The sequence below is a fragment of the Festucalex cinctus genome, chromosome 3 (genome assembly GCF_051991245.1).
Source record: "Festucalex cinctus isolate MCC-2025b chromosome 3, RoL_Fcin_1.0, whole genome shotgun sequence".
Taxonomy (NCBI): Eukaryota; Metazoa; Chordata; class Actinopteri; order Syngnathiformes; family Syngnathidae; genus Festucalex; species Festucalex cinctus.
Window position 1 is genome coordinate 12,572,041 of NC_135413.1, and position 26,727 is coordinate 12,598,767.

The window sequence follows — 26,727 nt, forward strand, 5'->3', positions numbered from 1 at the left end:
ACAGTCATATGAGGTGAATTTGTATTTAGCAGATTTTTTTTCTTTCCAGTTAGTGGCCCACCGTGATATCCCTCGTCACAGATGCAGACCACTCCACTTGTGCAGTAGCCGTGTCCGCTGCAGAGTCCTGGGCAGGCCTCGCCGATGTAAACGCGGTCCACCCCCCAGCTCTGACGCTCCCCCGTCCCCTCTTTTTGAATCCAGCGGAACTGCGTTGCCCTGGAAATAGACAACACATGACAAAGGGGACACAGAACTATATTGTTGACGTGCGGAAATACAAATGCAAGACAAAAAAAAATCAGTATGGCTTCAAAATAAAATCTCTGATTTGTTTCACAAAAAATGTCATTTGTAATATTACTTACGGAAAACTTACAGAGAAAACAAATGACTATGACTTTTTTTTTTGTAGAATACCGATACCAGTTATTGGTGCCGATACCAGCCTTATTTTAAGGTAATGGTACTCATAAAGGCTGCCAATATCAGTATCAGCTGCCATCTCTTGGCCATTTTACCATCGGGAACTAAAGGCATATATGTCTGACAGATGCCCAATAAGATGCAATTAATGTAAGTATTTCTGTAGAAATAGGAATAATAATAATAATAATAATTAAAAAAAAACAGCAAATAAAAAATTGTCATTAATGTCATACAATTTTAAGGAAAAATGCTACATTGCTAGATTGTTTTTTTTCCCCACAATATGATCCTCACAATATGATATCATTACAATATTGTGGGGAGGTTAGCGATATATATATATATATATATATATATATATATATATATATATATATATATATATATATATATATATATATATATATATATATATATATATATATATATATATATATGTATATATAAATGTTAGAGCTGTCAAATGATTAAATTTTTTAATCAGATTAATCACATCTTAGAATTTTGATTAATCATGATTAATCACTGACTTAAAACGGCTTTTTTTCCCCAACATATTTTGCCCGCTAAATTTGAAGCGCACCTGTTATGTGTTAATTTTTTCAACATATAATGTTACAAGGACATCTTCAAAAATTTATATCCCCTGCACACGCTCATCCTGCTTTTTCTAATCAATTATTTGCATAATTTAAAATGGGAATAAATTACCTACAGCATATGTAAACATATATTAAATGCTTTACTTTAATGCATGTAGTTATGTTTATTGCTCAAACTCCAACAGCTACCTTTAATGTAACCATGCGCTGTCAGCTAAAAAGGATCATCTGCGGTCAAAATGAATAGTGTGATTAATCTGTGGTATTGATTAATGCGATAATTTTTTTGTGATTAATTAATTAGTTAACACTGTAACTTTGACAGCACACACACACACACACACATATATATATATAATAAAAGCTCACGATATAAAAAAAAGAAAAAAAAAAGATATCGCATAAAGCACGATATTGTGATTTTGTACATGACAGCAGTCACAAAAAATAGGCTTGGCCATTCATTTTGTTTTAATTGTCTCGTCGACAGAATTCTAATTAGCTGAGGTCATATTGACACTTACTTGCTGGTGCATGCAAATATTGCGAATCAAGTCTTTGTGGGGCAACTCAAACATGTTACGGCCCCTTCTTGCGTGGGTCTTAAACGTTGGCAAGCCGAAACATGGCTCATTAAAATTAAACAGCATAAATAAACTAACCACCAGAGGGTGCTAGATTGCACAAATGGAAATCAATTAAACAGATGAACTGCTTTTAATATCAGCACATGACATGGCAGTTTTAATATGAGAATATTGCCCTTATTATTAATCCCTAGTATTGGTGACTACTCAAGAGTAAGAGTACACTTACTTGCATCGGTCTGGGAAAAAAAAATCCTGGAACAATACTGACTTAGCTTTTGTACACTTCTGTCTCTCCCTCTCTGTTTGCATCCATTTTGTTCAATGAAATAAATTACCCAGCCCTACCCTGAAGAGACGTGGTCAGGCAGTTGAACGGTGACTCTGGTCCATGTTGAGCTGTTGACGGGACTGTAGATGGTGGACTCGTGGAATTGGAAGGGGGAGCAGCCCACATTGTTGACTGAGGAGGGGAGGCACTCAGACTGTACCAACTGCCACGAGTCAGACCTGAAAGGGGAGCGTGGAAAATATTCAGTTCCATATTAAACACTGTCATTGTTATGTATCAGTAGCTACCTTGCATCCTTCCTGTACTGCAGCAGGACAGAATGATGGTCCTGACATGTGTCCGCCTCACAGCCAACTACTATCTACATTAATGAGAGATCAACATAAAACATCACACCAATGAAACACACAGACAAGAGTTGCTAAAGCAGATGCAGAATTGTTTAAATACTTGGAACTGTAAAATATATCCAGGTTGCACTATCAGTTCTCGAGTGGCGAGGATGTTATGCGTCCGGTCTTGGTTCTTGTTGGGCCAGTAAAGGTGGAACGAGGGGTTTCCACAGAAGCCAGCAGTTCGCACAGCATTCGGGTAAAAGCTCCAGCTTTCCTCATGAGATACACCCTCTGAAAAACACAACAGAAAGGGACCTGCTTACCTTTTGCCCAGTAAACTTTTTTTTTTTCACTTCATAGACTTACCGTCATCAAAGGTGTCGAGCAAGGTTGATGGATTGATGTCTGACCCTCCAACTAAGATGTTGTCTATAGCCCACTGAGCTCTCTCCAGACTGGGAGAGGCCAAGCCCGAGGACATAGTAAAAGGCTGCCACCAACGTAGGCGAGTGGCGTTAGTCAGGGCTCCCTCCGGCAGGACGATGTAATCTCTCCTCACAGACACGTATTTCAGGTAGTCCATCTCGTGCAGTAGGATCCACGACACACCTGAGGAGCATACGGACACGTTCGCAGAGTGGGAGAAAAAAGGTGACAAACGATAAAACCTTTTTTTTTTTTTAAAGCACACCTCCATCAGACGAATAGTCTAGCAGCACTCCCTCTTTTCGACATGTTGGACGGTGGCACATGGACATGTTATTCTCACTTCCAATCCTGGCCCAGTACTCCACAAATCTAAAGCCACAGAAAAGATCATCTCAAATCCATCACCACATTAAAAATGACAAGGAAAATAGTTTGCAACCACAAAACATGTTGCCAGACTCCAATACTGACTTAGCTCCCCGAAGGTCCAGGTCGGCGGTAACAGCTTGTCTGGCGTCAGCTCCTCCAAAATAAAGGGCTGTACCCTCGACCAACACACCACAGTCTGTGCAGGGTCGACCTCCTTCTAGAACCTGCCACTGAGGCCCGGCTGCTCCTTCCCAGTCAAAACGTTCTTTCAAAGATGCCTGCGGGGGGAAAGATTGATTAACTCATTGACTCCCAGCCATTTTCACTGAAGCAACCCCCTCCGCTCCTGGCTGTTTTACTGGATTTTGACTAATTTTGAAAGACCCACAAAATATTGTGTTCTATTGCTATAAAAAATATGGAACCTGACAAAAGAAAGATTAGAGTCTCCTCTTTCATCAGGAAAAAAACATATTTGTATCTGCGTCCGTTTTCCAGCAATTAGCATTAAAATATAGCTAAGTTTAATCAAAATTCACATTCCTGGTGAAAACACCAATCAAAAAGGGCTTGTTGCAACATGGCACTGGCTGATTTCTTACACTCTGCTGCCACCTACTGGATGTTTTTTGTAATAACAACCAGTGCTTTAAACCACCTCTTCATGTCAGAAGCTGCATCAAAACCTTCTGTATGTTTTTGCATTAAAGAAAAAATAAATAAAAATAAAATAACATACAGAAATGTGTAAATACGTTTTTGGGAGTGAAGTATAAATGATTGAAAACCGTATTTACACGTTTTTGGGTTTGAGAGATCAAATACACATATCCTTCGGATTATAGGGCTACACATTGTTGACATGGACTGGGAAGCCAGCATTTTCATATGAACAGAATTTTGATCCCATGGTGGAAAAGAAAATAGTTTGAAAATAAGAGAAACAACTTCAAAACGCCACTTTGAAAGGCAGACACTACCTTCAGTGCTGTACTGGCGTAGCAGTTTGGTCCGGTAAATCCTGGGTCACAGAGGCAGCGTTGATCCAAACAGTCTCCGTGCCCGCCACAATGGCTCTCACATGCTGGCCCGATATAAAAATTCTCCACACCCCACTGAACGTCTGAGTGCTGCTGGTAGAACCTGAAGCGCACTGAACTAAAGGACAGGAGAAGCAGGCTGAATCCTTTGGGTCATGTAAAGAGTTTAGTCAAACAACATGCATCTGCCTTTTCCAAGATTTATATGACACAAGTTTAAATCATTGATGTTGTAACAATAAATAGATCTATCAATAATGTAGCTCATGCATGACGCATGAAATATTAAGAGAAGCATTGCATGTTTCGAAATGTCTTGACCTACGTGCCAGCGAGGCCGTCAGGCAGGGGATAGACAGCCCGCTTCCATCCCTCCGCGGGGAAGAAGACTGACGGCTGCGAGACGTGTCCTCCGCAGCGGGGATCGGCAGGGAGACACTGAGGGACCAGGTACTTCCACGTCACTCCATAGTCTGCAGAGTACTGAACATGGACCTGTCTGTCCGCGGCACGATCTGGCACGACGCAGCCCACCGCGATCTGTAGGACACGTGTGAAAAATTGTTGCCGCAACATTCGGTCATCAGTACCACGGCCTGCGCAATGTAATCAACATTACCTGTATATTCTAATGTTTGTCCTCATAGGAACACAACTGACTTTGGGTATCGTCCCCCCATTTTATTAATACTTAAATCTGGTGATATCGGAATATGGGATGCAGGCCAAAAATGACCTACTTCATCCTTGAATTCGGCCCATTGGGCATTTATATTATCAAAGTCCTGCAATATTGTTGTATTATGAACATGAATTGTTTAACTGATTCACTGAACAATAGTATAAAAACATTAACATAAACATTTTAAATATGCATGTACCGGTAATGTATTTATGTCAGTAAAGTGGGTAAGTAAAATGTTTACTGGTATATTGATTTTCATGATGATTTTGTACTACTTATTTATTTGCTTAATTTTCTGTGCATGATAAAATGTGATAAATTCCATCCATCCATCCATCCATCCATCCATCCATCCATCATAAATATAGTTATTGTGAATAAAAAAAGTTCAACTATAATTTGACATTTACTCTTTGTACTTTAGCTTTTTATTCTATTATTTTTGTGAATTGACTTAAATGAAATAAATTATAATTCGGATTGGGAGCGTACCGATACCAGGTATCAGTATCGGCCCGATATCTGGTCTTTTTTTCAAGGTATCGTACCCACGATGGCGGCCAGTACCAGCATTGACCACCCTCTTGTGGCCATTTTAGAATCAAGAACTAGAACTTAGAAAAATAGAAAGTTTCCATTAATTTAATGCAAATTCAAGGACAAATTATACACTGGGATATATAGATGGTTCTTTAAAATTATTTGTCATTGTTTTTTGGGGAAATTTTATTTAGCAAAAGTAGTAGTGGTATCAGTACTTGGTATCGTATCAGTGACAACTCAAGGGTTGAGTACTTGTAGTAGTATCGGTCTGAAAAAAGTGTTATCTAACATCCCTGAATTATAATCACATTAATAAAATGATAATGCATTATTTTATTAACTAATTTTACATACAAATTTGAACATTTTATTTATATATTTTACTGTACATACAATTGATGTGGCCCATTGAAAAATCAAACGTGTCCCTTGAGCACAAAAGTTTACCCAGCATTGCCATAGAGTGAACATGTGTATTCTTTTCTTATGAATTACCTTGAACTGCATGACCCAACCCTTCTCAGGGATTATATCGTGCGTGACAGCGTAGACCTCTCTTCCATCAGCATTGCCACACGCCATCACTCCATCAGGGGAGCTGCAGAAACGCTGCACTGAGCAGTCCTCTGAGAACAACCAATGGTCGCTCACTGACAACAAAACAAACCAACATGTTCTCATTCTGATTTTTTATTTCTCGTTTGTTAGAATGAAGCTTTGATTGAGATATTCAAACCAACTGTGTCGTACCAATTGGGGTTTCCTCTAGCTCGGTCAGGTCACTGTTTGGTCCTGAGGTTTCATCAGCGGGAGCTCTCTCATGGTTGGGCAGCGCCACGCCGCCAAATGTGTCGGAAATCTGTGCCCGCATGTCTGAACCCGCGATGAGGACGTTATCCAGAGCCCAGTCGCTCTGGTCCACTCCGTCGTGCTGAGGCTGCCACCAGCGCACACGCACGCCTTCTTGTCGGGCAGCAGGAGGCAGCAGAACATTCACAAACCTGAAGACATCATGGCAAATAACAGATTGCACACATGATCCTCTTGGTTCCACTCATAGAAATGACTACATTTAAAGGCACTCACCCAGGTTTTGTATAAAGATCATAGAAAATCTCTGTCAGCAGATGCCAGTGGATTCCTCCATTCAAGCTGTATTCCAGGAGCACCCCCTGGTTACGATTGCTAGGTGGGATCATGCAGCCGTACATGAAGTAGAATTGGATGAATTCCGCGTTGGTCAGGTTGAGGTCCACCGTCACCAACTGACGGCTGCAACTCTGCATCGAGGTACAGAGTAGACAACATTGCATACTAAATGAAGAAAACAATACGAGACAGGAAATACTTACACCACTAAAGTGCAGCGCAGCTCCAGAGGCCACAGCTCCGCACACGGTGCTGAGTTTCCCACCAGTGAGTGTGTGCCAGTGACCCAGTGAGGGAGCCCGACTGAAGCTGTCCTTCAGCTGGGAGGGGAGCAAAGCTACCGGCTCATCGCAGTACTCACCGCCCCACTCTTGATCACACCTGATGAGGATACAACATGTGGTTCATTAGGATAATAAAGTCATGGATGATTCATAATAATAATTAAATAGAAAACAACTACACGCATCCACTGTAGAGTAATATATGACAATGTGACACGTCTCATTCTCTGTACACTGCAGGTCCAAGTGCCCATTTCCAATTTAATGCCTATATCCATGCATTTTTTTTTAAATCTTTCACATTGCCATGACTTTTGAAGAGGAAGAATCTCTGAATTGTGTCACATGAAGCATTCAGTGTAAATCCAGGCTTAGAAACAAAGACTGACATACTGTATGTTACTTACACACAGGTGCTCTGTTGGCACCGTCCGTGTCCAGAACACATATCTGGACAGCCATCTCCAATATAGAGGTTATCCAGAGCCCAGGTCTGCTGCTTATCAAATGGAGCCTGCTGGAACCAGCGGAATCTTGTGGCTGGAGACCTACAAACAGTTATCCATTTAAAAAAAAAAAAATAAAATAAAAAAATAAATAAATAAAAAAAAAATTCTATATATATATGTTTTATATATATATATATATATATATATATATATATATATATATATATATATATATATATATATATATATATATATATGTTTTATATATATATATATATATATATATATATATATATATATATATATATATATATATATATATATATATATATATATATATATATATATATATATGTTTTATATATATATATATATATATATATATACATATACAAAAGTAAAATATGATTTGTGAAAATATAGGCGTGATTCTTATTAATGCCTCAAGATTATACCAAAGCCCTGGCGACAGGAAGTAGTAATTGGTGTCAAGGAAGTATTGTTGAAGTGATACATCTCGATTGAGTGACTCAGATTTTTTATGTTAGTGGAAATTCAGAGTCTGCAGCATGTGCATTTCTGTGCACAATTTTAAATATTTTTAGAGGGGGGGGGTTTCAATACTGAGGATTTTTACAATTTGCAGAATTACTATACTGCACACTAAAAATCATTTGTTACGAATAGTAGTGTCAAAATTAGCATATTATTATTGAGTTAACTTAAAACTTTATCGCCACTAATTTTTATTTTTTTTAACGATTACATACGTGCCCTCTTATTTGGGCTTAGTTGCGGTCACAGTGTAGCAGAGTAAGCGGACACAACCACATATAAATTACCATCCAGAACTGCACTGTACTGCAGCTGATTTAAATAGAGAGGATGGGAGAAGTCTAGAGGAGACAACAACATTGTTGGCGTTGCCATTTTAACTCTGCACATGCTGCCATCTCTTCCTTCTTCAAGACCATGGGGCGCATGACGTAGGAAGATTGGACTGCTGGATATGGTGAGCATTCATAATTTACTCAGGTGTCATGAAACACCATGAAACACCAATACCACCTCGTGACTGAAAATTTCTACTCACATTTAGCTCTAAATCAATCCAACCTCTATTTATGAACCACTTATACTTAATTACATTTTTTGTGTGAATGTTGAAAGTCTGGTTGGAACAGACTTTTGTCCAAGTTCAGTTTTTAATAATAATCAGCTTTCACATGAAATTTCTCCAGAAATTCCACAGTGTCTAGTAGGCCTATCAATATAGCACTCTTCGTCCATTAAAAATGCAACATAGTGCTTAAATAGATCAAACCCGTCAATGGAAATAAGCATCAAAGTACTCAATGTTTTACACTTTTTAAGAATGTATCTCTTTAACTTCAACTATGAATTACTGCAAAACAGCTGTATCAAAAAAGTAAAAAAATACTCTAGATTTGTATAAACATTTGTCCAGTTGCATGTTAACAAGATCAGTGGTCCCCAACCAATGGTCCGTGGCCCGATATCATTCTGCGGGCCATTTGGTACTGGGGCACACAGAAATACATACAAAATATTTTATTGTACATTTTGAACAAATATCAAACGTGTGATTAATTTGCAACTATTCATAAGTTAACAATGGAACTCATGCAATTAATTCCGATTAAAAAATTGTAATTGACTGACAACCCTAGTTACAAGAAAGGAGCAGCACTCACCTTGCGTACGATGGGATATGTAGGGTCACCCGACCCCACTTGTTGTATGTATCCGAAATGAGCAACCTCTGCAAGGTGTAGGAGGAGCAGTCGGGGCTTGTCGGTAAACAGTCTCTTACAACAGGTTGCCATGTTAGACCTAAATCCAGAGAGTACTCCAGCTCCACAGCTATAATAAACCACAGAAACAGTAACATGTATAATGTTGAGGCTCACCTTTTCATACCGAATATTTTTATCTTTATGTCTTGTTACTTACAGTAGCAGGAGTTGGTTACAGAGCAGGATGCAGAAAAGTCAAACTGGATGAAGGCATCTTGTCCCAAACTGATGTCTGTGGTTACAGCATAGCGAGTGTTGGACTTCTCTATGAAAGCAAAAGCGGGTCCATCCGAGCCACAAACTGGCATTCTGGTTCCTCCTGGGTGGAGGAGCCATGAGCGTCCATCGATAGAGGAGAAATCATCTTCCAAAGGTCCCCAGCCACTGGCACTACCACCAACCACCACCTGATGTATGCAGAAAGTTCAAATGCATAAAGTGTTAAGTTGCATTTGGTTGACTGAGGCAAAGCCATTGTTGCCCCCCTCGCCTCACAGTACCTGGTCAATCACCCATGGACTGTAAAACTGCCCGTTCTCAGAAGGCTGCCACCAGCGCAGGCGAGTAGAAGATGTGCGAGCGCGCAGCGGGATCTCCAGGGCCACCAGGCGAGCCTGGTTACTGCTGTTGCTAAAGAGAAATTCCTGGAGGAGACCCCATGTCAGACCTCCATTCAGAGAGTACTGCAGCAGAACTGGCTGAGAGCGAGGGTCCGGTGCTGCCTTACCGCAGCCAAGACGGAGGAAGAACTGAACAAACCTGGCGCAATTGACAATCGTGATTACAGTCCTTCCAACTTAGGCACGTAAAATTGAAAAAATATGTAACAAATTAGGGATATTGTGGGACAAGTCTAAACATACCTGGCATTCGACAAGTCCAATTCATTGGTGACTAACATGCGTAGCCCATCCTCACTGAAGAACAGATGGTTCCCACTGGACATGATGCCACATTTTCTGGATGGTTTACCACCACTCAGCTGCCTAAAAAGGTCAACATCCACTGCTCCGCCTACATGTAATTAATATTGTTTTGTTACATACATTTTTTAACTACAACACAGCTCCTGAGAGACTGTTGCTATTTGGCAGTGTACCTTCAAAGTCTTCCTTGAGGAAGTCAGGGTTTGGAATATCAGGCACAGAGCAGTCACTTCCAGAGTAGCCAGGGTCACACATACAATGTGTGCCCCCTACACACGCTCCATGACCGCTGCACATGTCCTGACATTGAGGGCCAATATAGACATTGTCTAGAGCCCATGTTGGAGGAGCCGATCCAGTTGAAAAGAAGCCTTGATACCAACGGAATCTTACAGACCTTTAGGGACAAAGTCCAAGGACAAATAGATGGTAAGAAAATACAGGAGAAGAAGTAGAAGTAGAAGTAGAAGTAGAAGTAGAAGTAGAAGTAGAAGTAGAAGAAGTAGAAGTAGAAGTAGAAGTAGAAGTAGAAGTAGAAGAAGTAGAAGTAGAAGAAGTAGAAGAAGTAGAAGTAGAAGAAGTAGAAGAAGTAGAAGTAGAAGAAGTAGAAGAAGTAGAAGTAGAAGTAGAAGAAGTAGAAGTAGAAGTAGAAGAAGTAGAAGTAGAAGAAGTAGAAGTAGAAGTAGAAGAAGTAGAAGTAGAAGAAGTAGAAGTAGAAGTAGAAGTAGAAGAAGTAGAAGTAGAAGAAGTAGAAGTAGAAGTAGAAGTAGAAGTAGAAGTAGAAGTAGAAGAAGTAGAAGTAGAATAAGTAGAAGTAGAAGTAGAAGAAGTAGAAGTAGAAGTAGAAGAAGTAGAAGTAGAAGAAGTAGAAGAAGTAGAAGTAGAAGTAGAAGAAGTAGAAGTAGAAGTAGAAGTAGAAGAAGTAGAAATAGAAGAAGTAGAAGTAGAAGAAGTAGAAGTAGAAGTAGAAGTAGAAGTAGAAGTAGAAGAAGTAGAAGTAGAAGAAGTAGAAGAAGTAGAAGAAGTAGAAGTAGAAGAAGTAGAAGAAGTAGAAGTAGAAGTAGAAGAAGTAGAAGTAGAATAAGTAGAAGTAGAAGTAGAAGAAGTAGAAGTAGAAGTAGAAGAAGTAGAAGTAGAAGAAGTAGAAGAAGTAGAAGTAGAAGTAGAAGAAGTAGAAGTAGAAGAAGTAGAAATAGAAGAAGTAGAAGTAGAAGAAGTAGAAGTAGAAGTAGAAGTAGAAGTAGAAGTAGAAGAAGTAGAAGTAGAAGAAGTAGAAGAAGTAGAAGTAGAAGAAGTAGAAGTAGAAGAAGTAGAAGAAGTAGAAGAAGTAGAAGAAGAAGAAGAAGAAGAAGAAGAAGAAGAAGAAGAATTATCTGGTGAGGCTGAACTGGTGCTCACCCGCAGAGACGCAGCTTTCCAAAATGTATGACCTCTCTCCTCCAGCCCTGTGTGGTGCCTGGGAAATAGACACTGGCCGGGTGGAGCTCGGTGGAGCATAGGGAAGATAGCTGTGGCCCACCAGCACACAGCGGCACCAGCAAGTGCCACGTGGCACCAAAGTCCCGCGAGAATTCAAGTCGCACCGGATGGGCCGATGAGCTTTCAGCCGTGCAGCCAACATTTATCTGTGGCGAAAACAAGACATCAGCCAGGATTGCCCGCCCTGATTTATGCCTTCAGTCAGTGTGCTGATTGTTACTTTGGGAAAGAAGTGATCAAGACTGTTCGCGTACCTCGAACTGGATGATTGTGTTCTCATTTACGTCAATGTCCCTGGTGGTGATGGAATGCTCCCCCAGCTCGCTGGAGACAAACACCATAGCTGACTCATCCTCCTCTCTGCAACACAGACACACAAACAAAAAGATTAGTCAAGGTTAAAACCATCCGTTTTGTGGCTCATATCACCCTTGGGTCCACTGATTAAATGGGAAATGTGGATATGCAAAATGAGACTTAGTATTTGTAAACATTCAAAGTGAAAGACTTTTCTTACAAGCCAGTTTTCTGGTAGGGGCAATAGAGGCCGCTGTTGCCCCCCGGGTGGAACAGCCAGTTGGACTCATTCGGGCCTTCTTCAAAGCTGTCTATGACCACTAATGGGTTATGCAAGGAGCTACCATCGATGATGAGATCATCGATCACCCACACCTCCTCCTTTTTACCTGTTGGACAACAAATGAACTATATTATTAAACAAATTAATCCTCATGTAATCCTCTGGCATTTTGTATGTTTTTTTGTGTGTTTTTTTTTGTTTTGCAATTTTTTTTTTGCAATTTCGCAGATGTTTCCTTTAGTAATAAAAAAAAAAGTCTGAGGTCTTTTACTTTTGCATAATTTTTACACCATGGCTGAAAATGTATACACATAAAACACGGCTGTTTATATATTATATATATATATATATATATATATATATATATATATATATATATATATATATATATATATATATATATATATATATATATATATATATATATATATATATATATACATATATACATATATATATATATATATACATATACATATATACATATATACATATATATATACATATACATATATACATATATATATATATATATATATATATATATATATATATATATATATATATATATATACAGCTGTGTTTATACTGCTGTTTATACAGCTGTGAGATATTTTTTGTTTTTAGGATTTTAATCATTTGAAATGAAGTTTTCTTATTTGAATTATTGTATGTTTTTTACAAAAATAAAAAAAATAAAAAAAATAAAAAGGAAATTGTTTTCCATAGTTGGATGATATACTGTGTAAGTGGGATATGTCAAAGATTAGCGACAAAATTGACTTGACGGCATTCATATTTTTTTTAGTTTAGTTTAGTTTTAAAAGTTTTAAATCTTCCTTCTGGACATGTTCACGGGAAAAAATACCTCACTGACTTCTACTAAAACCACAGTTTGTTTGTTTTTTCTCTGCCATTCGAGTCTAAAGCCAAGACTTCTGCAATGTCATCATTTCATTTAGAGAAGTGGTGATATTCAACCATTTTTCCAAAATAGTCAACTCGTAAAATTATTGCCACTTGCAAGTACATCCAAAGGGTAGTAAGTTTAAGGAAGGCACAATAATTGAAACCTAATCCATGAGGAATGATAGAATGTTTGAAAATCAATTTTCTATATGAATTTTTAATTGCTCTGCAATTGGCTAGCAACTAGTTTAGGGTGTATCCCGCCTACTGCCCGGAGCCAGCTGGGATAGGCTCCAGTGACCCTTGTGGATGGATCTGGATCGCAGTTGGATGAAACTGGTTTGTGTTTGCAGAATGTGACACACACAGAAAATGTTCTAATTTCATCGGATTTGATGACCATGATGATGGTGATCGTTCTGTTTTCAAAGGAGAGATTTTTGAATGCCAATGTGTCTCCTCACCACTGTTGTAAGGCTGCCATAGTCTGAAGCGAGTGGCGTTGGTCTGAGCACTGGCGGGCAGAGGCAGGTGAAGGAACAGAGTGTCTGTGGAAGCTGGGAAGTAAAACTCGTCCAACAGCAGCCAGCTGATTCCCCCATTCACTGAGTACTGCAGCAGCACTGAGTGGGAGCGCTCTGGTACACCTAGAAAATACCATGAAAATGACAGTGACATGATTAACTAGACGTGAAATTTCTGGTGAAATTGCGTGTGATTGCGCAGGACTATTCTTGACATGTAAACTTCAGTGACATGGTGTGTGATTGTAGTATTTAATAATGTGGTACAATACTGAAAGCTGTCATTGAATTTGCTGATGTTGAATGAATTAATTTTGTTACTGATTATATGGAACAATATTGAAAAAATAAAACAAAGAAATAATGTGGAATGGCACTAAATGTAATGGTTGTTTACTAATTGGACAATGATTATTATATCAAATTGAAGTTGGACTGAAATCTTCTAAGGCATGTGCTTTAATTGACTTGGTAAAAGCCAAGAGACACTACGTAATTGTATTGAATAAAGTGGAATAATACTGAAAGGTGTCATTGAAAATGAATGTGGATTTTATGGCTTTAATCCACATTTAGGTGATGAAGTAATACATTTCATGATGTGATATTTAGTGTATATGCATATCATTTACTGCATTGTGTAAATTGACACATTTGGTATCTACAGTTAGAGGTGGGATTCAAGCCCTCAACCTCTTGGTAACTGGACAATGCACTTGACCAACTGCTCCACCGTATCAGTATCAAACACCTGGGAATAATGCTGAGTGGTATTTAAGGGAGTGGAATGCTGACAGAAAGTTGAATATCTGATGATTTGGAAATGTTTGATATTTAATATTAAATTGTGTGAAAACTGTACGTATCTTGAATGAGGTTGGTGTGAATCTTTAGAGCAAGTTGAAATTGGAATGGTGTAAACTGGATGTTGTATGCGGAAGTTGAAAGAAGACAAAAAAGTGAGCAGAATACTGTATATGAAAATGTATGATAAAGCATCGGAATTACAAGTATGACGGTTTTCAGCATTCACACAATTAACAAGACAAAACAAACCTTTTGTGATGAACTTGAAGGAGAATTGAATGTAGAGAGTGTTTGTGCAATCCAGATCCCTTGATACTATCATACGTAGACCATCCTGCAAAGAGAACAATTCTTCAGACGACAAAAGCCTTCCAAGGGTCAAAATGCAAAATTGACTTTGAAGACATTTACCCCTTTAAAAATGAGGGCAGTTCCAGATTTAAGGGGCTCCCCACTCAGAGTTCCCCTCTCAGCTCCATAAACTTCCGGCCAAGTCTCCTGCTGTAGGTGATCATTGAAATCTTCCCTCAAAACAGACGGGAGGGGGGTGGAGGGCACACAGTGTGCACCCTCATAACTTTTGTCACACCTGAGACAGGGTGAGAAGTTCTCAACATGGATTTACTGACATAAAGCAAGCATATCCAATTGAAAATTCATGTTTGACTTACACACAGCGTCCATTGTCACACAGACCATGACCAGAGCACATCCAAGGGCAACCTGGGGCAAGCAACACGTTATCCAGAGCCCAACCTTCAGCCCCCGGAGTAAAATGGGTTTGGATCCAACGGAATCGAGTTCTTGGAGAACTGAGGTATCAAGAGCAACAATTAAGCATTGACAAATATATTTACGTAAATAGAGTCGTAATTAGGGGTTGTGTATCGTTCATACTTAGCAGCACTTGGCAGGTACACAGTGATCCTCCTCCAGTGTTTGTACTGTGTCGACGTATAGATGGAACTTTGAGTGTAAGCAGCGCAACCGATAGCTGGGGGAACACACTCCGGGGTAATGAGGGACCAGTGACGTCCGCAGTCTGTGGAGTATTCCAGGCGCACTCCGTGGGAAAAGGACGTGGACTTGCTGCAGCCCATACTCAGCTCAAACTGCAGGAAGGAAGAACCCGACACCTCGAAGTCCCAGCTCTCCGCGTACCTTGGCTTTTCTGCAAGGCGAGTACAAAATTCCCATGAAAAAATGAATTCATTTCAAAGCACGTTATGAGAACTTTCATTCAAGGTGACATTCAGTGCTTGTCAAATAACTCATGCTGTGTACTTCTAAAAGAATAAGCCCAGTTGAACGCATTATTTACAGGAAGTAAATGCGCTCACAGCTTGGTGCGCTCATAAAAAACAGGCAGGACGCTCAATCAAGTTTGCCCTCATTTATAATGCGCCATTCATGGCGCCACAGTAAATGGGTGATTCAGTTTTGGCCTATTGTGAGTTATGTTGCGCTGAGGCCATTTCACTGCTGGTCTTTCTCAATGCCGCATAAATAGAAAATGTAATTGGAATGAACTCTTAATGCACGCGTGCAATTTGGGTGTGTTTGTTTGTGTGACTCACTATCGATGGCTTCAGAGTTGAAAGTCATTGCCGTGTCCAGGGACAAACAGTCCACAGTCACCTCCCCGCCCTGAATGCGGTACCAGTTGTGCCTCAGAGGTGTGGTGCCATCAAACTTGTCATGGAAACCAGTTCTGGAGCTGTCGTTCATACCAATTAAGACATCATCCAGAGCCCACTGGGCTGAGTGTTTCCCTGAAAACATGACCCCCAAAAAACAACACAATAAATCAAAGAAGGAAAAAAAAAAATGGCTTTAGTTTACTGTACCCTTTCCACTAACCTTGCTGGGGCTGCCACCACCGAAACACTGTGTAAGGCGATTTGGCATGTGGTGGCAATTCAATAGTCACCACTTGCGGCTCCAAGAAGGAGCTGAAATCCAGCTCACGTAGGAAATGCCACTGGACGCCATTGTTGGTAGAAAACTGTACAAGGATACCTGATGACAAAAAAACAAAAAAAAACTCATCACAACAGAATGATCCAAATGACCAACACTATACAATTGTTGCTGTGTACCTTCATTGCGTGATCGGGGCCTGGTGCAAGTGGGTCCCAAACTTTTACTGCCTATTCGAATGTAGAATTGCGCCAACCTGTACATTTACGAGAGAAGATTTGAAATCATGCTCTCGACTGGCTCAAAAACTTGAAGGCATGAGAATGGATTCCACCCACCGAGTGTTGGTCGTGTCAAGGGGCACTGTGCGAGCCTCCCTCCTTCCAGGGCTGCTGAAGTAAAGAGCCTTCCCCTCACTGATGATGCCGCAACCACCTCCTATTTGCCCTCCACTTAAGCTCTGCCAAAGTGGACTTAGCTTGCCCTCAAAGCCCTCAGTCAGCTCAGTGGGACCGGCTACGGCTGGGACACAACTATCCTGTTCCACTATGGGGGGAAAAAATAGGAACAAATGAAGTTGATTACCCAAAGACAAACACTTCAACTTCAATATCTCTATAAATGGCTTTACCTGTGTATCCCATGTCACAGAAGCAGACTCCAGAAATGCAATCACCATGCCCGCCACAATGATTCGGGCACGGCTCAGAGATGTACACGCCATCCAGCGCAAACGCTGGGGCATCTCTGTAAATGCTGCTCTCCTGGAACCAGCGGAACCGGGTTTTACTGGAGTAATGGAAGAAATAGTCAATTAGAAAAACACAAATAGTTCAGAGTAATATCCATAATGTATATCAAAAATATATGAAAATGCAAAATAGACCCAAGGTGGTTTCAATTTCACCTTGTGGTTCGATCAGGGGATGTCGTTAGTATTTGTCAACTGTGGACATGTGAAGCCCTTTGAGGCTATTTTGTGATTAAGGGCTATATAAATAAACTTGACTTGACTTGGCCCAATCTAACAAATCTAAAGTGTTGAAAATGGCTTGCTTTCATTGATGATGCAATGTTCATGGTTGAAAAAGTGACTATCTTCGAAGTACAAGGTTTTGGACTAACGTAAGTCAGATGTAAAATGGATTATTTTACTAATATTTTTCATTATTTACAATAACTAAATTAACCAATTATTAATTATTAAACAAATGTTATTGTTAAAAGCTATGGGGTGGAAAAGTCACGCATAAAAATATTGCAAGACTCTTGATAATGTAATAACACCTAGGGCCACAATTTTCCCCACCTCTACTTGTTACCATAACTACCGTATTTTCCGCACTATAAAGCGCACCGCATTATAAGGCGCACCTTCAATGAATGACATATTTTAAAACTTTTTCCATATATAAGGCGCTATAGTAGACGCTGGGGTTACGTTATGCATCCATTAGATAGTGCTGCGCTAAAGGGAATGTCAACAAAACAGTCAGATAGGTCAGTCAAACTTTATTCATAGATTAGAAACCAGCTTTCTGACAACTCAATTTACTTCCAAAATGAATAAACAGCTGTTTTATTATTTTCTCTGAGGTAAAGTATTAGTATTAGCTAGCGATCCAAGATGGTGGGATCTTCTGCACATGCGCGTCACCGATCGTGCAGGGTCACCGAATAGCGTCTTGACAGCGAGACCTGTTGCGGTCAAGATTCATCAATATTGATCCATATATAAGGCGCACTGGATTATAAGGCGCATGGTCAGCTTTTGAAAAAATTGAAGGCTTTTAGGTATGCATTATAGTGCGGACAATACGGTACCTGGCTGCAACATTGCGCGGAATGACCACAGTGACCCTGGTCCACTCTTCATAGTCCCCTGTGTTGTACACGGTGGGTTCTCGAAGCTCCCGGCCACTGCCTTCACAGTTCCCTGCTCCCGGGGATCCGGGATAACAGCCCTCCTTTACCAAGGCCCAAGTGCGACCTGCATCATGGGAGTACTGCAGCAGGACTGGGGCAGACGCACTGAACTCTGACTCACAACCTATGTTTAACTAACAGAAGAATAATGACAAATTATCAGTTAATACATATTTAACAGCAGTCTATGTCAGGTGTTGTTGCTTTCACCTTAAACTGGAGGGTGTAGCCAGCGCGGAGGGCAAGGTCCCTGGTGACCGCCACCCTGTCCCCATCAGAGCGGCCAAACACCATGGAAGATGCAGTCGGAGCACAGAAGCTGTTGTTGCTGTCCCTCTCCATCCCTTCGTTACCCAGCATCAGCCACACACTCATCTGGTTCAGCGGGTAGTCGAAAGCCGGCTTCTCATAGAAGTTCTAACAAAAGGGGTTTCGTCGTGTTCACAGCGCTTCAATCTTTCAATGTAATGTAGTAACACTGTACCTGTGGTAAAGTAGGGCTGGCCATAGGTATGATGTGCTTCTCTCGCTCAGATAAAATGATGACATCATCTATTGCCCACTGGTCATAGCCCTCTCCAGAGTGAAGAGGCTGCCACCAGCGAAATCTCGTGCAGGGGGTCTTCGAGGCCAAAGGAAGCTCGTAGTGGACAAAACTGTTCAGGAAAAGATCGCAATGATTAACTTGAAAGGAGCCGTTGTGTTAAGTTAAACGTAAGCGCTGTTCTTCCCACCGAGGCTTGGTGAAGTCTGTGAAGTACATCTCGGCGATGAGACCCCAGCTGATGCCTCCGTCATTGCTATACTGCAGCAGCACTCCCTCTTCCCTGCTGTCAGCCTGGTTGCAATCCGCCCAGTCTCCACCCACACGCAGATAGAACTGCACAAACTCAGCCCATTCCGTGTCCAGGTCCCAACTCACCAGCTGCCGCAGGCCATCCTGATAACACACACACAAACTTAACATGACAAATGATTCTTTGTAGCCATGCAACATTGAGGGTTCCGGTTAGGGTTGCTGTAGTTTTAAAATAGAATTTTTTTTTCCTTTTTTTTTTTTTAAATGAGCACCCATCAAGAAACTCACTGTGGGGGTTGGACCATACTATAATAATTATTCTGAAAATGTAATAAAATTTGCACTTAATGAGATTTTTAAATAAAACCTAATAATGTAATAATTAGAGCTGTCAAACGATTACATTTTTTAATCAGATTAATCACATCATAGAATTTTGATTAATCATGATTAATCACTGTCTTAAAAAAGCTTTTTTTTCCCCCAACATTTTTGCCCATTGCACACGCTCATCCTACTTTTTCTAATCAATTAATTATTTGCATAATTTAAAATGGGAAAAAATGACCTACGGCATATGTAAACATTTATTAAATGCTTTACTTTAATGCATGTAGTTATGTTTATTGCTCAAATTCCAACAGCTACCATCCACTGTCGGCTAAAAAGTATCATCTGAGGTCAAAATTAATAGTGTGATTAATCTGTGGTAATACAATGATTGTGATAATGTGCTTGTGAGTGTGGATGGTTTTTTCGTCTCTGTGTGCCCTGCGATTGGCTGGCAACCAGTCCAGGGTGTACCTCGCCTACTGCCCAGAGCCAGCTGAGATAGGCGCCAGCACCCCCCGCAACCCTTGTGAGGAATAAGCGGTCAAGAAAATGGATGGATGGCTGGATGGCTGGATGGATGGATGGATGACTGATATAATATTTTTTACCAATAATGTAATACCTCATTACATTATTGGGGATATTTTTTTTTTTTATTAAAACTGATAATGTGAAAAATTACAGATAATGTGATATGTGGTTCTTTTTTTTGTTTTGAGAATCTAAGTCTGTTATATGCATTAACAAAGCAAACATTGAAGTGTTAAAATTATGGTGTTCAATACTTCAGAGTGATCTCAACCCTCCAAAGTGTATTTTTAATAGGCCTACTGTCTAAGTTGATTAAAATTTAGGTCAGTTTTGGAGTTACTTGACTGGGATGATTTATTAACTTAACTCTGCAGAGAGTTAATTAAAGCATGCACCGCCCATTTGATTATATTTTGAGCATGCCTTGATTAATTCTCTGAAGAGTCGGTTTAACACTTAATGAATCAACTTTGTCAAATAACTACAACACTGACTTCAATTTAAATCCGACAGTGTTAAAAATACACTTTGAGGGTTGAAATCAACTCTGAAATGTTTAACGCCAAAATTTCAACACTCACATTTTTGCTGTGAATGTTATTATAATACAAACCAGGGTTTGTTTTATTACAGTATACAAAAGCAAAAATATTCAAGGACCAAATTTGGAAGTGATTAAAAATAAAATTTGGCTATTCTCTACCTTGCTGAAGTACAGGGACGAACCAGATGAAACCACCCCGCAGCCGACATCAGGGTTGACCACCTCCCCGCCGATCACTTCCTGCCAAGTGGCCAGCAGCGCATCCTGGGACTCGAAGTCTGAGAGGACACTGGACGAGAGCGGGGAGGAGGGCAAGCAGTCTGTTCCGGAGAAGCTGTCGTCACACCTGCCGTGGAAGAGCTTTAATGTATCAAAAATACAAACAAGTCCAATTTATGTACATTTTGTGACCTTGAAGGCTGACCTGCAGTGTCCGTGGTCACACCAGCCGTGACCGTGGCACATGTTAGGACATTGCTGGCCGATATAAATGTCATCTAGGGCCCACTCGTCCTGCTCTCCGTAGTAGTTCTGGATCCATCGGAAGCGTGTGGCACTGGACCTGAACACAGTACAAAAACATACTTTATGTTGTATAAAAGTAAGCTTTGAGACCGAGAATTGCTTTAGGAGCTGTCAAGTACATTTTCATGGAATAATACTGAAAGCAGAACTTGATCAAACGAACTACATTGATAGTAAGTGATAAATATTGTGCTTGTGCTTGCTTGTGCCGCTGTAGTCGTGACAAACGGCCCTAAAATCACCTCGGACCCACTTCTGATCATGACTGTTTTATGACCAAATTACAGCCATGACCCTTTGACCTATCACCACACTGCAGGAGATTAGAGGATGCTTATCTAGAAGTTAGAAGTAAGATTGGTGTGAAGGTCAGCGTGATCTGTGAGCTGTTTACGTGTGTCGCTGTATGTGCAACCTATAGCTGATGGTGCAGGCAATCATCATATGTTGGGAGGGATGACAGGCTCATGATGCCAATGTGTTCGGCAATGTCAACTGTGTGAGTAATGGAATGCTTTGCGGGCTAAAAGTTATATGCAGGGTCAAAGGTGGCTTCTCGTGACATGTTGATAACCTTGCAAAAATATATGTTGGCACTCGTTTTTTTTTGTTTTTTTTAACTCTACTTGAGTGAGCCACCCTGGACATAAGGAGGCAACAACATTTAGTGTGACATCATACAAAGAAGATGTGAGCAAAGAAAAAAACAAAGGCTAAAAATTGAGTTCTACTGAAAAGTGTAACACTTGGCTATAGGTGAAGGATGGTCAGCCTATTAAACAAATGACCCTTGTTGATGTGGCAATGGCTGCCCAACCTAACCTTAAAGAAATTGTCAGAATTTAAAGTGCAGAATTCCTACTTTAGTATTCCGTGCAGATAGATGCTTTTAAGTTTTGTTGCTTTTTACATGTTTCAACTTTTTGATTTCAGTCAGCATTTTTGTAAACATGCATATTGCCTCAAACTGATTTTCTGCTTTAATTATATTTTGGTACCATTGTTGTTGAAAATCACACTATAGCTAGTAATCAACTGATTCTTTGGTTTATTTACCACTTTTGATTATAAAAGAGGCGAATGAAGAGTAAGTGTGACAAATACAAATAAAATTAAGGTATTCTTTATGTAGAATATGTACATATTACAACGATTAAGCAGAAAGAACTGCTACTAGATCTACAAAGTGCTAATATTATTCCTAGTGTGTGAAGGCCACGCAGAGGTGTGTTGTGTTACCATGTCTTTTGAGGCAAAGACAGAGTGATGCGTCTCCATTTTGTGAACTCTGACGGGTGATACACGCTGGGAGCCGTAAACTCAGAGCAGCTTGGCATGCCAGGCAGACAAGCCTAAGTGATAGAGAACAAGCGCTGAAAAGAGAAGACACAACTATTCCTAAGAGACAGCACTGTCAGTATCTATTAGTCTCTCCATTTTGGTTCATTTTAACACTAGCGTCTCTAATCGCATCAATCAAGCAGCAATTAACACCTGAACACACTGTTACTGTACAATTGGAATTTGTCCCTGTGCACTTAAGGAAAAAAATGCTTAGCACAGAGATTTTGAGCTTTTTAAGACATAGAATATTTATATATCAAATGTGATCATATAGAAAAATCTCTACTCGCATATGAGAAGATAAGCTACTTAAAGATTAAAGTCTTACGTATTTGCTGAAAGGAGAGCCATTAAAAGTCATTAGCGATCGTTCTGATAACACAAAGTGCTGCATCTCATTATTTAAACAATATTTTATTAGAGAAACCCACATTCGTTATCATGAATACATTATATATTTCCTTGCTCCTCCAAGATACTTCTACAGGCTTTTATTAAGTCCATCCATGCATTTTCTATCCTGCTTATCCCATTCAGGGAGCTGGAGTCAGGAGAATGAAGGACGACACCTTCAGGTACTGTTTCAATATGTAATAATTCTAAAAACCAGTAAATGACATTAAGGGTGGGCACGACTCCTCTTTCTTACCTCTTTGACCAGGTGCCAAGTGAGGCCGTGATTGGTGGAGAACTCCAGGCGGACCTGCGTGTCAATGTGAGGGGACGACTCTCGACCGCAGCCCATCACCAGTGAGAACTGCAGACTGTAGGAGGCGCCAATCTGCATTGACTGAGTCTCCACATAGCGAATACTGGAACCAGGATTTGGCTCACCAGAGAAACTGGAGGGCAACATGAAGGAAAACAGATCAATCAATCCTCATCAGCCTTTTTCATGGCTGATTGGTTACAAGGTGACTCGAGGAAAACTCTCGTCCTACCTGAGCGTCCAATCATGCTTGCAGTAGGGCTGCACATGACCGAGGTAAAAACCAAGACTTTGCGTAACATCCAACACATTGCTGAAGTCCAGACTTATGGTGTTGAAGAGCACGGAGGTCATGCTGATTTCATCCAGCGCCCAAACGTCATGACCGCGACCGGAATGGTAAGGCTGCCACCAGCGGAACTGCACGCCAAACTTTCGAGCACCAGCTGCGAGCTCGACAGACACGATCCTAGAGAGAAAAATACAGTGTGCTGTAGTTCTAAATATTTTCTTGCCTTAGGGAGTGAGCCACAGTAACAACAATTACAACATTAATGTAACTTTAGCAACAGCACAGTTCAGACGGAAGCATACTAATTCCAGGCATATATGTTTTTCACTGTTGCACTGCACATATCAGTCAGCCACACTCCCCCCTTTTCTGGCCATTCCAGTGCCCTACTTTGTCTTCATTGCAAACATAGATGGCACTAACTGCCTCAATGGGTCCCGGTAGCCCACACAGCCAGCACACCATAAGTACTGCAGATATGAGTGCTAATTAAGTCTTGGGATCCCACTGGAATCCTAAAAACAGACAAACCTTGGCTCATGGAACCCTTGATAAGCGTAGTGCTGCAACAGAGTCCAGGTGATGCCGTTGTCCGTGGAGTAATGCAACAGGACACCCTCTCCTGCCTGGTCGGGAGCGGGGCAGGAGCTCAGGGTACTCCGGCTGCCCAGTCGGAGGGTGAACTGGAGGTATCTGGACAGATGAGAGCCACGGTTGCCTTGAAAAAGTAACTTTTCTGATTATTTGCTTTCATAAGTAGTTACTTTACTGATTACTTGCTTTAAAAAATAACATAGTTTAATGATTACTTGCTTTGAAAGGTTTGATTACTAGTTATCTTTACAGTTACATTTAGCAGATAATCACAATTCTGCTCAACATAAATATGACACCCAGTTTTGCCTCTTAATGGGAAGTGTTTTTCAGTGACGTTTAAGAACGTTTAATAAAGTTAGTTTTTATTAAAAATAAAATAAAGACAACAACCTTTTTGACTTATCGTTATTTTAATTTAAAAAAACAAAGTAATGATAATTCGAGTCCAGGCTCCGGCCTTCCTGGGTGGAGTTTGCATGTTCTCCCCGTGCCCGCGTGGGTCTTCTCCGGGTACTCCAGTCTCCTCCCACATTCCAAAGACATGCATGGCAGGTTAATTGGGCGCTCCGAATTGTCCCTAGGTGTGCTTGTGAGTGTGGATGGTTTGTCTCTGTGTGCCCTGCGATTGGCTGGCAACCAGTCGAGGGTGTCCCCCGCCTACTGCCCAGAGCGAGCTGAGATAGGCGGCAGCACCCCCCGCGACCGTTGTGAGGAATAAGCGGTCAAGAAAATGGATGGATGGGTGGAAGTAATGATAATAACCTGTTAAGAGCACATGTGTATGCAGAACATGAGTGTAAAATATGAGGAAAATTCACAAATAGTGACAAAGTCAAGTTGCTAAATGGCAGGAAAGGGAAAAGTTGTTCGAGATGGAGTGTGGTGCAGGGAGTAGGTGGTTACATAAACAGAAAGTCAGAGGTTGTGTGGAGCATCGAAATGATAGATGAGATGATTAAATAAATGAGGACTAAATTAAAGGAGCAAAGCAAAGGCAAAGGGACAAGTTTAAAGTGAGCAAGTTCATATGAAGTTCCCATTTGATCAGAGATAATCATCCTGCTATTTGGGTAATATTTACTATAATATCTAATCTTCAGTCGAAAGCCAGCAGAGCAGACTTCCACCTCTATGTCCTTGGCTGATGTGGACTTTCATTAGCAGAGCTGATTGTTCTTTTAGCCAGATGTTCTATGAGTCACAAAACTGGCATTAAAAATGGCCATCAGGTGGCACACAAGAGAGCCACAAAAGGCATAATCAATCTGACACAGATGCCATCTCGAACTTCATCATGACCAAATGTTTTCTCTCATCCTCTCCTGCCAGCTCTCTCATCCGCAGTCCAGCCCATAATCACAATTGTTCTCCTCCCCATTCCCCACCCAGCGCAATAAATATGATTGAAAGAGGGCGTGACAGGAGCATGTGTTGGATCAATCACAAGTGAAGACACCTGAGAAATGAGTTGTACTACTGCGCTCGTATACTCGAATTGTTCAGCCTTGGAGGAGGTCTGTGCATCGAGAACCAATTCATCAATTACCTGGCCTGAGAGCTGTCCAGCGGTGCAGTGACTAGGTGTCTCCTGCTGTCCCTGTTGAAGACCAGCGCCTTGCCGCTTGCTAGAACCCCGCAGCCAAAGCTGACCTCCGCTCCACGTAGGGAGGAGAAGCTGTGGTAGGAGGAAAGTCGTGGGCTGGAGAAACCCTCAGACAGGAAAGCCGGGAAAGTCTGGGAGGCCAGCTCACAGGCTGGACCACTGAAACCCGGGTCACATCTGGGTAAAAACAAGTTCAATGAAATTAAATAAGAAGGAAAATAATGAAGACTAATTCATACATCATAAATGCTGGAGAAAGTTGGTAACGGGATGATACATTCTGGAGGGGAGATCTTACTTGCAACCTGTGCGGGAACAATGTCCTCTCCCAGAGCAGAAGCGCAAACAGGCTGGACCAATATAAACTGAAGAATACACGTGGAAATTGAAAGGTGTTTTACTACAGTCATAAATGAATGAATGTGTCTTGATTGTAGTCATAAAGAGACATAGACAAGACTATTGTATAGTTAATCAACCACTTGTGACAATAAACAATAATGGGTGGATGTGGATACAATTCTGACCGTTGTCAATGGCCCACATGTTGCCCAAACCGGTGCCAGACTGTTTCCAGCGAAAGCGTGTGCTCTCTGTCAGGGCAGCATTGGGCAGAGGGATCGAAATCCTGGTCCATCTGCAGAAATGCACAACACGGTTCCAAGTGATGCATTGGAGTCCTCGCCAGATGCGTATTTAGCCCATTATTGGGGTGCTTCAGCACCCCCAAAATGAACAATAGCACCCACAAAATGTTAGGGCATCTATCTATCTATCTATCTATCTATATATATATATATATATATATATATATATATATATATATATATATATATATATATATATATATATATATATATATATATATATATATATATTATTTTTTTTTTTTACTGTGTTCTTTTTAAGAAGCTATAAAATTATATACTATATAAACCAATATAAACCATATAGTTTAAAAGTAATATTTAAATAACAACAATACAGTCTCCTCACCTCCTCCCCCAAAAAGCTCCATTTTTAAGTGTATTTTTATTTATATATTTGTATTAAAGACTAGGTTAAAAAGGCAGAGTGCTAAAGTCAATTTGTTTTGTTAAAATGTTTTATATTGTGTCTGCACTTCACCCATACAGACTTGTACATGCAATATTATTATTTTGCAGATTCAAGCGAATTTCTTTTTTAATGTGTATGTTAATGTATATATTTTTTTATGACATAGCACAGACAAGCAATATATATAGTCAGAAAACAAACAAGTCCAAGGTCCATTTGTGCTGTCCCTGTAAACTGTGGGGAACTGGTTTACTCCAGAAACATGCATACTGTTAATGCGTTTGTAGAGGAGCTGTTGTATCAAAAAGAG

The 26,727-nt window shown here is 40.4% G+C and overlaps 1 protein-coding gene across 5 annotated transcripts in view; it reads right to left on the reverse strand.

Annotated features, from left to right (window-relative positions):
- Positions 1–26,727, reverse strand: part of reln (reelin) — a 114,249-nt gene that overhangs the window by 10,206 nt on the left and 77,316 nt on the right. For all 5 annotated transcript variants that reach the window (XM_077515883.1, XM_077515881.1, XM_077515882.1 and 2 more), the window contains exons 16-60: positions 25,886–25,995; positions 25,657–25,723; positions 25,302–25,535; positions 23,690–23,851; positions 23,099–23,335; positions 22,807–22,999; positions 22,053–22,165; positions 20,713–20,850; positions 20,448–20,634; positions 18,816–19,021; positions 18,566–18,737; positions 18,292–18,498; positions 17,980–18,215; positions 16,787–16,944; positions 16,494–16,701; positions 16,335–16,411; positions 16,096–16,254; positions 15,813–16,007; positions 15,133–15,406; positions 14,907–15,047; positions 14,647–14,824; positions 14,485–14,569; positions 13,369–13,551; positions 11,933–12,101; positions 11,670–11,775; positions 11,335–11,561; positions 10,110–10,333; positions 9,874–10,024; positions 9,511–9,769; positions 9,168–9,417; positions 8,909–9,077; positions 7,152–7,292; positions 6,664–6,841; positions 6,398–6,591; positions 6,062–6,312; positions 5,807–5,961; positions 4,409–4,623; positions 4,024–4,201; positions 3,146–3,321; positions 2,937–3,043; positions 2,612–2,854; positions 2,361–2,536; positions 2,198–2,271; positions 1,967–2,128; positions 62–219 (exon numbers count right to left, since the gene is read on the reverse strand). In XM_077515883.1, the coding sequence (XP_077372009.1) occupies positions 62–219; positions 1,967–2,128; positions 2,198–2,271; positions 2,361–2,536; positions 2,612–2,854; positions 2,937–3,043; positions 3,146–3,321; positions 4,024–4,201; positions 4,409–4,623; positions 5,807–5,961; positions 6,062–6,312; positions 6,398–6,591; positions 6,664–6,841; positions 7,152–7,292; positions 8,909–9,077; positions 9,168–9,417; positions 9,511–9,769; positions 9,874–10,024; positions 10,110–10,333; positions 11,335–11,561; positions 11,670–11,775; positions 11,933–12,101; positions 13,369–13,551; positions 14,485–14,569; positions 14,647–14,824; positions 14,907–15,047; positions 15,133–15,406; positions 15,813–16,007; positions 16,096–16,254; positions 16,335–16,411; positions 16,494–16,701; positions 16,787–16,944; positions 17,980–18,215; positions 18,292–18,498; positions 18,566–18,737; positions 18,816–19,021; positions 20,448–20,634; positions 20,713–20,850; positions 22,053–22,165; positions 22,807–22,999; positions 23,099–23,335; positions 23,690–23,851; positions 25,302–25,535; positions 25,657–25,723; positions 25,886–25,995 (7,883 nt within the window). The remainder of the gene's footprint in view (positions 1–61; positions 220–1,966; positions 2,129–2,197; positions 2,272–2,360; positions 2,537–2,611; positions 2,855–2,936; positions 3,044–3,145; positions 3,322–4,023; positions 4,202–4,408; positions 4,624–5,806; positions 5,962–6,061; positions 6,313–6,397; positions 6,592–6,663; positions 6,842–7,151; positions 7,293–8,908; positions 9,078–9,167; positions 9,418–9,510; positions 9,770–9,873; positions 10,025–10,109; positions 10,334–11,334; positions 11,562–11,669; positions 11,776–11,932; positions 12,102–13,368; positions 13,552–14,484; positions 14,570–14,646; positions 14,825–14,906; positions 15,048–15,132; positions 15,407–15,812; positions 16,008–16,095; positions 16,255–16,334; positions 16,412–16,493; positions 16,702–16,786; positions 16,945–17,979; positions 18,216–18,291; positions 18,499–18,565; positions 18,738–18,815; positions 19,022–20,447; positions 20,635–20,712; positions 20,851–22,052; positions 22,166–22,806; positions 23,000–23,098; positions 23,336–23,689; positions 23,852–25,301; positions 25,536–25,656; positions 25,724–25,885; positions 25,996–26,727) is intronic.